Below are 12,880 nucleotides of genomic sequence, written 5' to 3' on the forward strand. Positions count from 1 at the left end.
TAGGAAAGAAAATAGGCAACCAGATGCCACCTCAACAAAGCAGAAAAGTTGTTTAAACTCGAGGCACGGGGCCAAAGCGGGTGGGGGCGGGGTGGGGGCGCGCCCGTAGTTGGGGTTTGGTCAGGGGCACAGCGAGGAAGTCGGCGTTCACAATAATTGATTGTCCTCGCCAGCATTTCATGCCCACCTCCCGGCTTATTACCGTTTGTCATAATCATTGAAGTGAAGTTTTTGTGGAAAAGGAAAATGTTTGACAATAGGAAGGCTCCACATGTCCACAACAAGAGCGTAATGTGTAATTTCATTTTCATTCAAAGCATTCTGCTGTCACACTGTGAACTGAATACTTTTTTTTTTTTTTTACAAAGGTTGCCTCATTTTTCACATCATAAAAGGGAAACTGTTGGGGATAAAGGCGGCTTCTCTTTCAACAAGCTTTGCTTCTCTGCAGCATGTGAAAAAAGCATGTGATTTCTGAGATGCGGCATCTTGATTCGAATGAATTCTGCTCTGCAGCAAACTCGAATCCCGACACTCTTTTATTCTAAACTTGGTATTTGTGTGAATGTTGGTGGAAATCCAGGGAATTGGGTGATCCTGGTTTTGGGAGCAGCCGCGTGCATGATGGAGCGTGCTGGGATATAAAACAATCAAATCCTCCTCTCCCTGTCTCTCTCTCTCGTTGTCGTGTTTCTGTCTACAAACTTTTCCTCCATTTCTCTCTCCCAGGGTCTTTCACCGGCAGCGGAAGCACCGAAGCCGGAAGCATCACCACCACAACAACAGATTCAGTCGACCAGGTGTCTCCCACCATGCCCCGTGCCACAAAGAACAGAGTTTCCGGGAAACTCCGCCGATCAGCCAGCGCTATAAGCAAATCCTCCAACTGAGCTCTTCAACCCATCCCCCTCTTCCCCCTACCCGAGTGCCGCCTTCAGTCTTTTCTCGAAAAACCTCACAAACTCAGCCGAGACTGCAAGAAATTACTTTGATGTTTCGTTTTTTTTTTTCCGTTTTTGTGACATATAAACATTAACTGGAGCATACGGCAATTTTTAATTTAAGTGGCGATCATTGATTTCTTTGTCAGTACATTTCACTTTGTTGTGGTGTTAACTGAGACAGGTGTGTACGTGAAAGTAAGCTATTTATGTTCGTTGGTTTCAGCATAGGAGGCACCTGCAATGATTTTATCCTCATTTTCTAGAGCGCTCGCGTGCGCTAGAAAAACACTTAAAGTTCTTACTGTAGTAAGGTAATGGGAGACTGTTTTACCCTGTTTCTGTAGTTCCTCTGTCCCAGCACTTCATGTAACAAAGCACTGATGACGCAGCTGTAAATGACACCACGCTAAAACTGCACAAGAGTTTGGTATCCATTTATAAATAAGTCTGCCTTTTATACCTCTGTTTGCATCCGCCACAGCCTCTCTGTGTCAAAGATACCATTTCAGTTAGCGGCAGTGTGATGCCGTCCCATCCACGTTGGGGAATGATGTTCCTGCAGGGAAAAGCACCAATGGATGGGGAAAAGCCTCCCCTGAATGTTTCGCATTCGCTGCACTAGTACACGGGAGTCCCTGCAGCATGTGCAGCCAGAGGCTGTTTAATTGTTTTGAACTCGGAGTGGACAATCGATGACGTCTTTCTAACTTGAGCTGAAATGACATTTGGGTTTCGTTTTTTTTACTACTCTAATTTTCCTTTTTAAATGAATTCCAATGGATCGCGTCATTATTTGATTTATGCAACTGCGCTGGAATGAGAAAACACTGCGTTTGTAATTGTTTTCTGATGTCGTTAACATAGGCTCATGTCCGGTAATTAAATAAGTTCCTCCTGTCTCTTTCCTCTGCTATCAGTTTCCCTGTCCTGTAAAGCCGAGACATCGACATTCCAACATTCCCAACACACGCAGACCACGGTCTTTGCACTCACTCTTGTCAGTTAACATCAAATGCTTCTTTGTTCTTGGATGTAAATTGCTTTAAATATTATTTGTTGATGTCAGTCTGTTGGATGGACTGTTTGAATTATCTTTTGCGGTGTTGTGTGTTTGTGTGGTGTTTAAAGGAAAAATGCCGCCAGAGCCTCAGGTAACTCCATGCACTGGTGTGTGTGTGTGTGTGTGAGAGAGATTGTGTTTCTGAGGGAGCTTCTCACAGTGCCTGTGTAATGTCTGTCTTCTAAGATGATGTCCCACATTATTTCCACGCCCCACAATCAAATCTCAGCGTCCCGTCTCCTCAGGAGTAAAAAAAAAAAAAAAAAAAAGTCTCTTCCTCCCTCTGCGTCTCTCAAGTTCACGTCTCATGAAAACAGCAACAGATGGATTTTTGCTCTTTATTTATTGGTGGTGTGCTGCCACCTTCTTTGTGTCAGTGGTATCCATTCGTCCTCTTTCCCATGATCCTCTTCCCATGTCATGGCCTCCTGAGGCCACGGGAGGGGATGGCGGTGGGGAGGAGGAGGGGGCTGGGTTTAGGTGGCATGCCAGAGCTGAACTCTTAACAGCCCTCCTAGCAACAGCCAGCCCGCCTCTCGCACTCCTCCAACCTGCCAGCTCGAGTTGTCATGGTAGCCAGGTGTCCCCCGCCTCCCCTCCCTCCCACTCACCCACTCACTCGCAAACATACTCACTCACATAAACACACTATAGACTCTCACCCTCTGAGGGCTCCACCTAAGCTGCAACACTATCCCCCATCTGTTGCACTACTATGCCTTACTTTCCCTGCGTTCCTCTGTCGGTTTCTCCACATCTCACCTCCTGTTGGTCCGTTCCCCGAGCAGGATGTGAGGAATCCCCGCAGCAGGAGGAGGACTGACAGATCTGTGCTCTCTTTATTTTATGTGTTGTCATTTTTGAGGAATGTATAGATATATAGGCCTGGATCACATCTATGGTTTTAATTTTCCCCAAAGCCACTTGAAGGAACTGACCATGATGTTGATCCAAAGATTGTAGCTTATAGAATATGTCTGTTAAAGGAGGGCTCGCGCCTTCCTTTCGGAGGATTAGTCACTGGAGGTGTTAGTTCGGACCAAGATTGTGTGTCTTATACGCGTGAAGAAATTGAGATAGTCGTAGTTTTAGTTATTTTCTCCTTCTCGTTTTAGAAATCCTTGTACATTGTGTCAAATTTGAGGGCTTCATTGCCCTCAGGATATAAATATATTAATGCCTGTAATATAATCTTTGTATAAGAGGGGGGAAAAGCTTGAAACTTTCATCATTACTTGTCAACATATCAAACTGTTTTTAATGACCGAAGTCCTGCTATCTTTATTAGAAATGTGAAAACTGAAACATTTCATTAAATCAATTTGAAATTCTACCTGTCGTTTGCTGTATTTCTGATTATCTGGATTTGTAAGGTTTGTGTGTGTGGTTATGATGGTGCTGTTGCCATGGGCTTTCTGACCCTGGCCTGGCCATGCTGGCAGCAGCAGGAGTAATCTGACCCTCCTCCCATCTGTCTCCCCTGCTGCTCTACCCTGCTTAGAGGAGCATAATGGAGCCCCACCAGGAGGTACAGGTGCAATTGGTTGCAGCATCTACAGGTGCCCTGCCTCTCCTGGGCCACATAAAGACGCAAGAAAAGTACTTGACTGTAATTGGAGCCCTTAAATTGTGCATCCGTGAGAAAGAAACCTAATGTTGCCCCATTTTCACCCGGCTCGGCACTGTTTGCTTGTTTGTCACCGACTCTGAGATACGTTACGACAGAACAGGCTGATATCCCCGTGAATACTACCAAATTGTGTTATTTCATGTGTTACGCTGGCAGCTGCAGTCAATTTTCACACTTCAGATCTCACTCTTTCTTAGTGTATTGTCAGTGTTGCCTGGAGGAGCTCGAGGGGGTAACACTGAAAAGTTGGCCTTCTCTTTGGCCTTGCACCGCTGCAGGAGTTTTAATAAGCACAAGAACTCTGCAGAAGCAGGAAGAGACTGTGAGGAGTTCAAGTTAGTGAAGAGGTGATGTTTTTAAATGTGTGTGTGTGTGTGGGTGTATATATATATATTTTTTTTTTTTTTTACACTACATTAGTCTTTCAGTTGACCACCTTTTTTGTCATCACTGATCGGCCTGTGAGGTCAGCTATATGTGTCTTTTGCTAAATTACCACCAACTTAATGCTTTATGGATTCTGGAGGTCAGCTTTGAAGCCGGTTGTGCCCTGATGTGTCCTAAATCATTTGAAAACAACCGAAGCAGGAAAAGAAATCGAGTTGTGTGAGTTTTCCAAAGCAGACAAATGTTTTACTGCTGCAGAGGTGAGCTCTGATCCACCACCTCTTTGTCCTGCTGTCATGTTCTGACGTGGTATTAAGAGGGTGAATTTATGATTAGGCCTTAAGTGCTTCACTGAGGCAGCGAAACGGCGTCTATGGAGCCACCGCAGCGATGATTTACGCAGAATAAGTCTGATGTCGAAGGCACAGGGGGGTTTAGCCAAGGGAGTTGGACTTTCTCCCTGTTAAAGACGACTAAATAGATTGGTATCGTTTTGGAGTGTCACCATGTGTGGGAGAGGTGTTGAAGAGGAACCTTTACAGGTTTTGAAAGGTGACTTGGTTTAATTTCACTCTGTCAAAGTTTAACAATTTGTCATCTCGCTCCTGTACTTCAGAAGGCTGCTGTCAGAATCAACTTCAAATCAGCTGATCAGGCATAAAAAATGGGACAAAAAGTGCCCACGATGCCTCCTGTAGAACATTTTAGTCGAATAGAGTTTAAAATATGTGTGGAGGAACGGAGCGGGATTTATTTTGGTGCGTGTTCCTGTGCGCACTGCGCAGTTTGCGGGTTGAAATTAAGAAAACGATTGATGCACGTGGGCAATTTGGCATTTCTTCTCGGCTTTTCCAAAAGGAGCAAAACCAGAACGAGCCACGAGCTCATTGTGATTTAGTAATAATTATTGTAGCACGAGGAGTTTTGTTTGGACATAAAGTTCATGGTGTCGTGTGCGGCTTCCTGTCTGTGTGAAAAGCGTCTTGAGACCACGTGTCCTTTGGAAAATATTTTATTTCGATAGACAACAACGATATACACATACAATCAAAGCGCTATAAAAGCCAACATTTAAGAAAAATAACTTGTCCTTAAAAAAGATTGCATCTAAGGTAAGAGCTTTACGTTTTTTCCTCTTTTTTTTATTTTTTTATTTTTTATTTTTTTTACAAGAGCTGTGGAGATTGAAGATTAAAACCCGACCCACGACATTTATCACAACTCATAAATTTGACAAAAAGAAACAAAACAAAAAAACACAAAAGATTTGGCTATACGACATGTAAACTGCCAGAACGATTCACAGGAAAAAATCACGACAAACACAACAATAAGTTACATAAAATAATTAGAATAAATAAATAAATAAACATATGATGACAAATATTGCAACAATTTTCAAGAATAATAATAAAATATGTGCCAGCATTCAAATTAAAACAATCTATGTTGACTTTTTTAAGGCAGTTATACAGCGGGATTTGGATGTGTACGTAGGCTATTTCGGACTAGGCTTATTTGTATACTAAAGGCATTTGTGGTTCTACTAAACAGGGAATTCCTCAGTCACTCCTTTTTTTTTTTTTTCTCCATCAACACAAAGTAAGTTCTGTCATTCACAAACTAGCGTAAAGCTACAGTGATAGAGCAATCACGGCCGGTGAAGTCAACAGGCTTTGATGGGGAAAAGGATTTCTGAGAAATTTAAGACATTTCTTAGGTCTAGAAGCTATCGTTGAACATGTGCTGTCCTAGAAAAATACCCTTTAACAGTCAAACTAACGCTTTGTATTCGTTTGTTTTTTTTATCTTGATAAACTAATTTGAGAAAGAACATCTCAAAATAGGCCTATATGTAATTCAAATATAGAGAGAAGCATTCAACAATCACTGATTGGCATGGAAAAGACACCACTTAAACATTAAACCGCCCTGCCTTTCATTGGCCTAAAGTTATGGCAGTGAGCACAAACCCTTTGTGTTTTCGTTTTTCTTTTTTAACCCCCTAAGCCACTTTTCTATCCGCTTCTTAATTATTATTTTTAATTTCCCCCCATCAAAGGCACGAGTTCTGTGTTGTCTTTAGCAGGCGGGGCGCACCGGCATTTGGAGCAGGATCACCTGCCTGTTCTCCGAGGGGTGGCACTTGTTTATGTGCCTGGTGAGCCCCGGCGAGCTGTAGAGGGTGGCGGGGCAGTATTTGCACGGGTAAATCTGGGAGGAGTGCATGAGGCGCAGGTGTCTCTCCTGGCCGGCCCTGCTGGTGAAGCTCTCCCGGCACACCGGGCACAGCAGGCAGTCCACCGGGCTCAGATTGAGGGGGCTTTGGTTTGAGGCTTCCGCTGAGGATGAGGATGATGACGCTGATGAGGAGGTGTTTGACTCCGGAGCCTGCTCTGCCGGGCGGTCGCTGGTTTGAAACCCGCGCTCCTCCAGCACTTTCTTTTGCAGGGCCTGGTGTCCCATGATGTGTTTCCTTAGGCACGCCTGCCGCTTAAACCTCTTCCCGCAGAACTGGCAGTCATAGCAGCCATCTTCAGAACCCGATTCGGACAGACCTGGACTCGGGGTGTCTCTGTCACTCATGTCTTTGGCTTCGTCGGAGACTGACTTGACACCTAGTGGTGGCATTTTGGCCATTTCAGGTTTGATGCCCTGCGCGGGTGGCATGGCGGGCGCGCCGGTGGTCCGAGGTTTGTGCCAGCGGCGGTGAGAGGCGAGGTTTGCCGGGCAGCTGAACATCTTATCGCACTCAGGACACCGGTACTCGACCCTGACTATGCGGGAGCACTTGTGCTGAGCCAGGGAGAACGGATCCGCGTACGCCTCCTTGCACAGCTGGCACACGAACTCCCCCAGAGGTTTGTTTCCTGCGGAGGACTGAGCCCGCGGCTTCATCTCCACCGGACCCTCTTTGATTTTGAGACCAAGCACCGGAGAAGTCGTCACCTCATCTTCAAAGTTGAGTTTTCTAATGGCTTTGGGTTTTTTGGATGCGGCTTTAGATTTGCGCTCCGTTCCATCAGTTGCGGGTCTTTTGGTGCCGACCCGGTTGCTTGGTCCCGGGAGGCTGCTGCTGCTGGTGGTGCTGGTGCCGCTGCGGCTGCTGTTGCTGGTGCCGATTTTCAGGTCGACCGGGGCGTACAGGAGGTGATCCAGACCGGAGAGGGAGGCGGGTGTTGGGAATGACTCGGCAGAAATAGGCGAGCCCAGATTGAAACTTCGCTCGAAATATCCCCTGTCGTGCTCCTTGCTGATGGGCCGGGTGGGGCTGTAGAGGGCTTGGCACACGGCTTCTGGGTTGCCGAACTGTGCCGGCTTCTCCATTCTTGGCACCGACGCGTCAGCTGCGGTGAAATCCGGCGATGCGGAGGCGCGGTCCGGACTGGACGCCACTGAAATCGGCGGGGATGGGTCCGTGTGACTCGGCAAGGCAGCTGGGGTGGGTGGCTCCTGGAGGTCATCATCGTCTGACCGAGTCCTGTAGGAAACATGTGCAGATTTCTTGTTTCTTTTTACCAGGAATCCTTTGGGCATCTTGGCGAGGAACGGCGAAAAGGCACTTCGGGGAGGTGGGTAAAATCTGGAGTATCCAGGTTTGAAAAATATGGCAACACTAGAGGCTTATGGGACTTGATTTCCCCAGTATATCGATCCCTCTGTTGCTGAAATGTTTTCGTCTCCAAGGCATAGCTCCACTCTTTTTATGCCGGAATGATGCTATTGTTCTCGCCCCCCCTGTTGCAGCATCCCCGACCAATCGGATGAAACCAAGATCCCAGTGGGTTTTATTGTGGGAGGGCTCAGATCCTGGGTTTGCTGGATTTCGTTGGAGGATGTGCAGATAGCTTAGCAGATGTACTGGCGGTTTATTACATTAATGTGTGCGCTCTGCCCCTCCCCGACAGAGGCACACGCCGGGACCCTCCTCTTTTTACGGTCTGATGGGCCCCTACACAAATGCACACGTGCCACTGCTTTGTGGTTCTCCTCCGGGGGTCCCGGAGTTGCCAAAAGGAAATGTCCGTCACCGCCACAATTATCACAATTTCGAATTAAAACTGGGTGAGACAAGCTTGGTTAAACAGAAACCCAAAGGTGTGTTTCTTCACGTGTCCGCTGTGGTGTTGGTCAGAGAGGCGGCTCGCCTCACACACGGCTGTAAAACTGTGTTTGCAGTGCACAGTCATCCAGTTTGTTTTAAGACTAAACATTTTTTCTATCCACGCACTTGACTCGTTTACGCGTGACCTTTACGCGCGTTCCGCGGGCACATCAGTGAACTAAAGACACTTTTTAAAGACCTTTATTTTGGTCTTGAATAAACACTACAGAGGGAGTGTTTCTTTATTTTAGGGCACGTGTCTGTCTCGGTAGTTTAACTCGACATATAAATCAGTCATCTCGCTGCATACATAAGTAATAAGAAGGCCCTCTGGTCTTTGTGCACAATGGCTACGTCTGCCCGTGCTTGGATATCCTGTCTCTCTTTTTTCGGTTTGAAAGGCAAATTGACCTCTTAACTGTGAAACGGGACTCACGGCCAATCTGGCCCACAGCTAGACGCGTGCTGGGCGGAATCAGTGCTCCAGACAAAGAAGGCCGAAACCGAATTTCGTGTTGGGGAGAAATGCTGCCCAGATATTCAGAGCTAAAATGTGGCTGATGTAGCTGCTGGATAGCCCAAAAGTGTTTTCGGGATGTTAGAAGTTCAGTACAATTCTGCTGGAAGAAGCTAATCTAAGTTTGGATTGTGTCGAATCCACGTTTTGAACAAACTGAACGGTTTGATTTACTTTCAAATGTCTCAAAGCAAAACTCAGCTTGCGTTAAACTGACTCATTTCGCAGCACGTCTCCATCTAACAAAGACAGACCGCACTGTTGTCTATTTCTCTTCCCCGTCAGCGCTCTGTGAGTCTCTCATATTTTGTGTGCAAGTCTTCTTTTTTTCGCCATAATGGCTAAATGTATGCGGCAGTGCGCCACTTGGCAGAATGTGCATTCTTTTTCCCTTTCAGTCAGCAGACCAGGGAGGAATTAATCTCCATCATCGGACATTGTTCCCCTCATTTGCATAAAGCTGCAGTATGACCAAGTCAAATAATTGCACAATCGGAGCCGAGCCGCAGGCCTGTGCCTTGCTTTCAATAGGCCTCTGTGCCCCGGTGCCTCCTCACCTGCCTGAAAACACACCGTTATGTTTGTTGGAAATGGTTAAATGATAGATTAGCTGAATAATAATGTAATAAAGTCTGAAATGCCCACGAGGCAGACTTAAAACTGCGGGAAACCTTTAAATTATTTCAGTAAGTGACAAAGTTTGACCACGATTTTGAAGTTTCTCTGAGAATCACGTTTAAACGTGTCGTTCATCTAATCGTAGCTGGGGGTTTTTTGTTGGGTTTTTTGTATGTTGTTTTATTTTCACGGGTTTCATCGACTGGCCCAGAGGTAATTACAGATTTTCTCTAAATGAGAAACCTCTCTAAAACCTGATTTCTGTCCCTGCTGCATCACGCTCTCCTCCGCCGCTCTGTTGTTGAACTGTTGTTCTTTCAGTCTGCGCGTCTATTAGTCGTGGTTTGTTGGGACTACAAGCTTTGATGGCATTTTAACGAGTTCCTCTTTCCCCCGAGATAATTTCTGTGGGGCGCGTGGGCCGGTGTGTTGGCCTTGGCCGTACCGACGCATGCGCGTGTTTGCTCAGTGGCGCGTGCTGCCCTGAGCGGACGGGAAGCATAGGCGCCTAATTAGCATACAGCTGCAGCTGCTTTAACGCAGGCCCAACACCATCCTTTTAACCTTATGGCATGCTATAGGAGTCCAAATATTGCTCGAGTTTGCCTCTTTCTTACAGGTTATGATGTTTATGTTGAAATATAATATCGGTAAACGTGTAAAATATCAATAAGTACATTTTAGATGTTTTTTTTCATTGAGGTTAAATCACATTTCTTTGCTAAAGGCACGCTTTGTTTTGTTTTTTGTCCATCCTTTTGCAAATAAGCTCTTACAATGACTGCTAAACCTTTGTAGGCCTGTTAGTTTATGGCTTAACTGCATCACCAGAAGCCTGATTTGAATACTGGTCCATTTCTGAGATTCTGGCTTCAGAGCTCAGCTCTTACTTCATTGCACCACCTACAGGATGAAGGGTTAAACTCGGTGACAAAGGAAGAGTTTACCTCCAGTCATCAGAACCTTATGGTCTTTTAAAAGGCATCAACACATAGTTTGTGTTCAGCATTACTCGTGATTACAGACGGAGCTTTGGAGCCGTTTGGTCATGTCACACAGATTGGATTACACTTATTCTCGCTGTAGCTGTACAGAGACCTCCTGTACATCCCTGATGAATGATTGCCTCCATGTGCTGTGCCAATCAAAGCCAATTTGAAAGTGCAATAGGACGTGACTGTAATTGGTGCTCACTACAGGGCCACATTCAATGCACTGTCAATCAATTATTGTAATGGATTAGCTGAGCTCCTATTCTGGCTGGTTGTAATCTGATAGAGGGCTTTTTCAGCACCATGGAGAGAGCCAGCGAGGGATCCAGATTTAATCAGACTGGCTGTGGACACAGCACAGCCTCGGCTACAGCCTTTGTCCCCAACGCTGAGAGCAGGCAGAGACCAGCAATAGAACAGAGATGCAGCAGAACAAAAGAGCCTAATGAAGCCATTGGGGTTTTTTTGTTTTTTTTTAATATCCTTGTTCAAAACACACAGACACAATTTTTATCAAGGGAAACAGTGTTTTACTTCCCTCTTGTCCAGTCATCTGGCTTCACCGGCTCCATATTCCTCGACTTATTCAATACCTTCAAAGCTCTCAGCGACTTGGCATTCTCATATTTTTCAGACCTTCACCCTTACGCCCCTTCCCAGTTTCAGCTGCTGTTCTGACTGCTCCTCACTTCAAACCTAACACCACGGGTGCCCGAGCTTTCAGCTGTGTTGCAACTCATCACCTCTACACCTTCGCCAGCTCGACTCTTTGTCACAGTTCAAATCTCAGCTCAAAACCTGCCTGTTTTCATTTGCATATCAGCTGTAATCATCCTGTTATGTGTTACTTTCTCAGTTATTTTTATCTTTTAATAGTGTTCTTGTTGTTTAGCGTTGTGTAAGATGACCTCGAGTGTTTGAAACAAGCCAACGGATGAAATGTGTTATTGCTTTTGTTGTCTCCAGCTCTAAGTTAGTCCGTGCGTTTTCCCTCACTGTGGGGAAAATAAATGTATTTTTAAAAATAACTGCAGTTCTAAAACACCTTTTGTATTCCAGTTTCCAGATACTGACTGTAAACTGAAGGATTTTAGTGCTTGAAGTACTTTGTTTGAAGGTCACATCTCTAATGCGAGCTAACACCTTAGTTTCCTGCTCTCTGACCAGAGATCATTGTGGCTGTTTTCACAATTTGCGTCCCGTGTGACCTGGAAAACAATCTGTAGGCGATGTGCGGGAATTCAACAAGTCCCTGTGAGGCAGGAGTCAAACTGCTCCTGTAAAGAGCAACAATAGTAAAAGGTTTGTGGAAAAGAAGTCAGACAGTAGAGCCAGAGGATCAATGGGGAAATTGGCTGTTTAGCAAGGAGTGCAGCACGGAGGTCACTGTCTAGACTTTAAAGTGTACTTTGGATGGATGCCCATGAGACCAGGTTACTGTGAAAAGCCCATAAAGTGGTATAGCTCCGAGCTTAAGACTAATGGACCTGGTGGACCTGACTGGGAATGTCCCTGATGCCATCTGTACGTTTGACGGTGATGCTGATGACTTTATGACAGCACAGACAGATGTTTTCTGGCTTTAATGACATTGCTAAAAAGGTTCTGTGGATCTAGTTGGCAAAACAGTCTTTTTGGAATATAGCCGCAGTGCATCTTTAGAGGGGGATTATGATGACATCCAAGGCGAATAAACGAGAACGCCACGAATGCTTTTAGTGTTTATATCAAACATCGTATGATCAGACATGTGAACAAAGGCTTCAAAGGGACAACACCAGATTTTTCCCCCCTTGTAAAGAGGCTGTTATTAAAAGGAGGTCTTTCTGCATATCAGGCATCAGTTGCTGGAGTCCCAGGGGCATGTTTAGCTCTAATTTACTCATCAAAAACATCAGAGTGTCTCTCAATAATCTCTGCAGTCCATTGGTTGTTTGGGGTGGAGTCCCCTGTCAGAAAGCATGCCCTGGAATGTTAAACACTAATTCACCTCTGAGCGGTGGAGGTGGATAAAGTGATTGTTCTATCTGGGAGCTGATTAAAACAGGCTCTAGCCCGTTTCTCCCCTCTGCGTTCACCTCTGACGTCCATCACATTCATTTCAGTATTCATGAGTGGATGAGAAAGCCCAGGCAGAGCGACTGCCGTATTACAGATAATAAGGCCAGCGGGCACCACATTCACTGCCACAGGTCCCCCCCCACCCCTGCCCCAGCTCATTCAATTACTCTACAAGAGTTCTCTGAGGCACAGCTGCACTATGGGGGTAAAGAGGAGCAAATTGAGGTACATTCATGTAGACGCACACGCACTCACGCACCTCACAGATACAAAGAAGTGGAGGAGGTACGCACACGGCAGTGAGAGCAGCCAGCGTATAAAGGATCTCACTGACAGGCATTTAGCTTAGTAGTCAATACATTACACAAGTAGACAACAAAAAAAGGCTCATCCTCTCTAACTCACTGGCTCCCTGAAGATTATATTGATAATGACTCTATAAGAGAAATGAAACCAAGGCCATTCCTCATAGACTCCATATATGAGGTTGCCATTATCTTGATGAAAGTGTAGACAGCAGCTGTATCATCTACGAGCATGAAAGATGGACTCTGGCAGACCTAATG

At 45.6% G+C, this 12,880-nt stretch overlaps 2 protein-coding genes across 6 annotated transcripts in view; one reads left to right on the top strand and one right to left on the bottom strand.

The window, feature by feature from the left end:
* The window catches only part of ralgapa2 (Ral GTPase activating protein catalytic subunit alpha 2), a 94,811-nt gene extending 91,474 nt beyond the window's left edge, over positions 1-3,337 (top strand). For 4 of the 5 annotated variants that reach the window (XM_085258432.1, XM_085258429.1, XM_085258430.1 and 1 more), the window contains one exon: positions 730-3,337. In XM_085258432.1, coding sequence (XP_085114558.1) covers positions 730-890 — 161 coding nt within the window. In that variant the 3' untranslated portion in view covers positions 891-3,337. The remainder of the gene's footprint in view (positions 1-729) is intronic. The other variant, XM_085258434.1, reaches the window with a different exon arrangement.
* A 1,646-nt stretch (positions 3,338-4,983) lies between these two features.
* insm1b (insulinoma-associated 1b) lies at positions 4,984-7,871 on the bottom strand. The gene has a single exon (XM_085257838.1). It carries the CDS (start codon positions 7,556-7,558, stop codon positions 6,104-6,106), a length of 1,455 nt encoding a protein of 484 aa, XP_085113964.1. The 5' UTR covers positions 7,559-7,871; the 3' UTR covers positions 4,984-6,103.
* Positions 7,872-12,880: the final 5,009 nt, after the last annotated feature.

The sequence above is a fragment of the Mchenga conophoros genome, linkage group LG19, assembly GCF_057382185.1.
Source record: "Mchenga conophoros isolate Kocher_MC1m ecotype Shallow Benthic linkage group LG19, M_conophoros_male_GT1.1, whole genome shotgun sequence".
Lineage (NCBI taxonomy): Eukaryota > Metazoa > Chordata > Actinopteri > Cichliformes > Cichlidae > Mchenga > Mchenga conophoros.

Bases quoted from the DNA above. Each gene is read 5' to 3' on its own strand.
- insm1b (XM_085257838.1), bottom strand. From the start codon at position 7,558: ATGCCCAAAGGATTCCTGGTAAAAAGAAACAAGAAATCTGCACATGTT.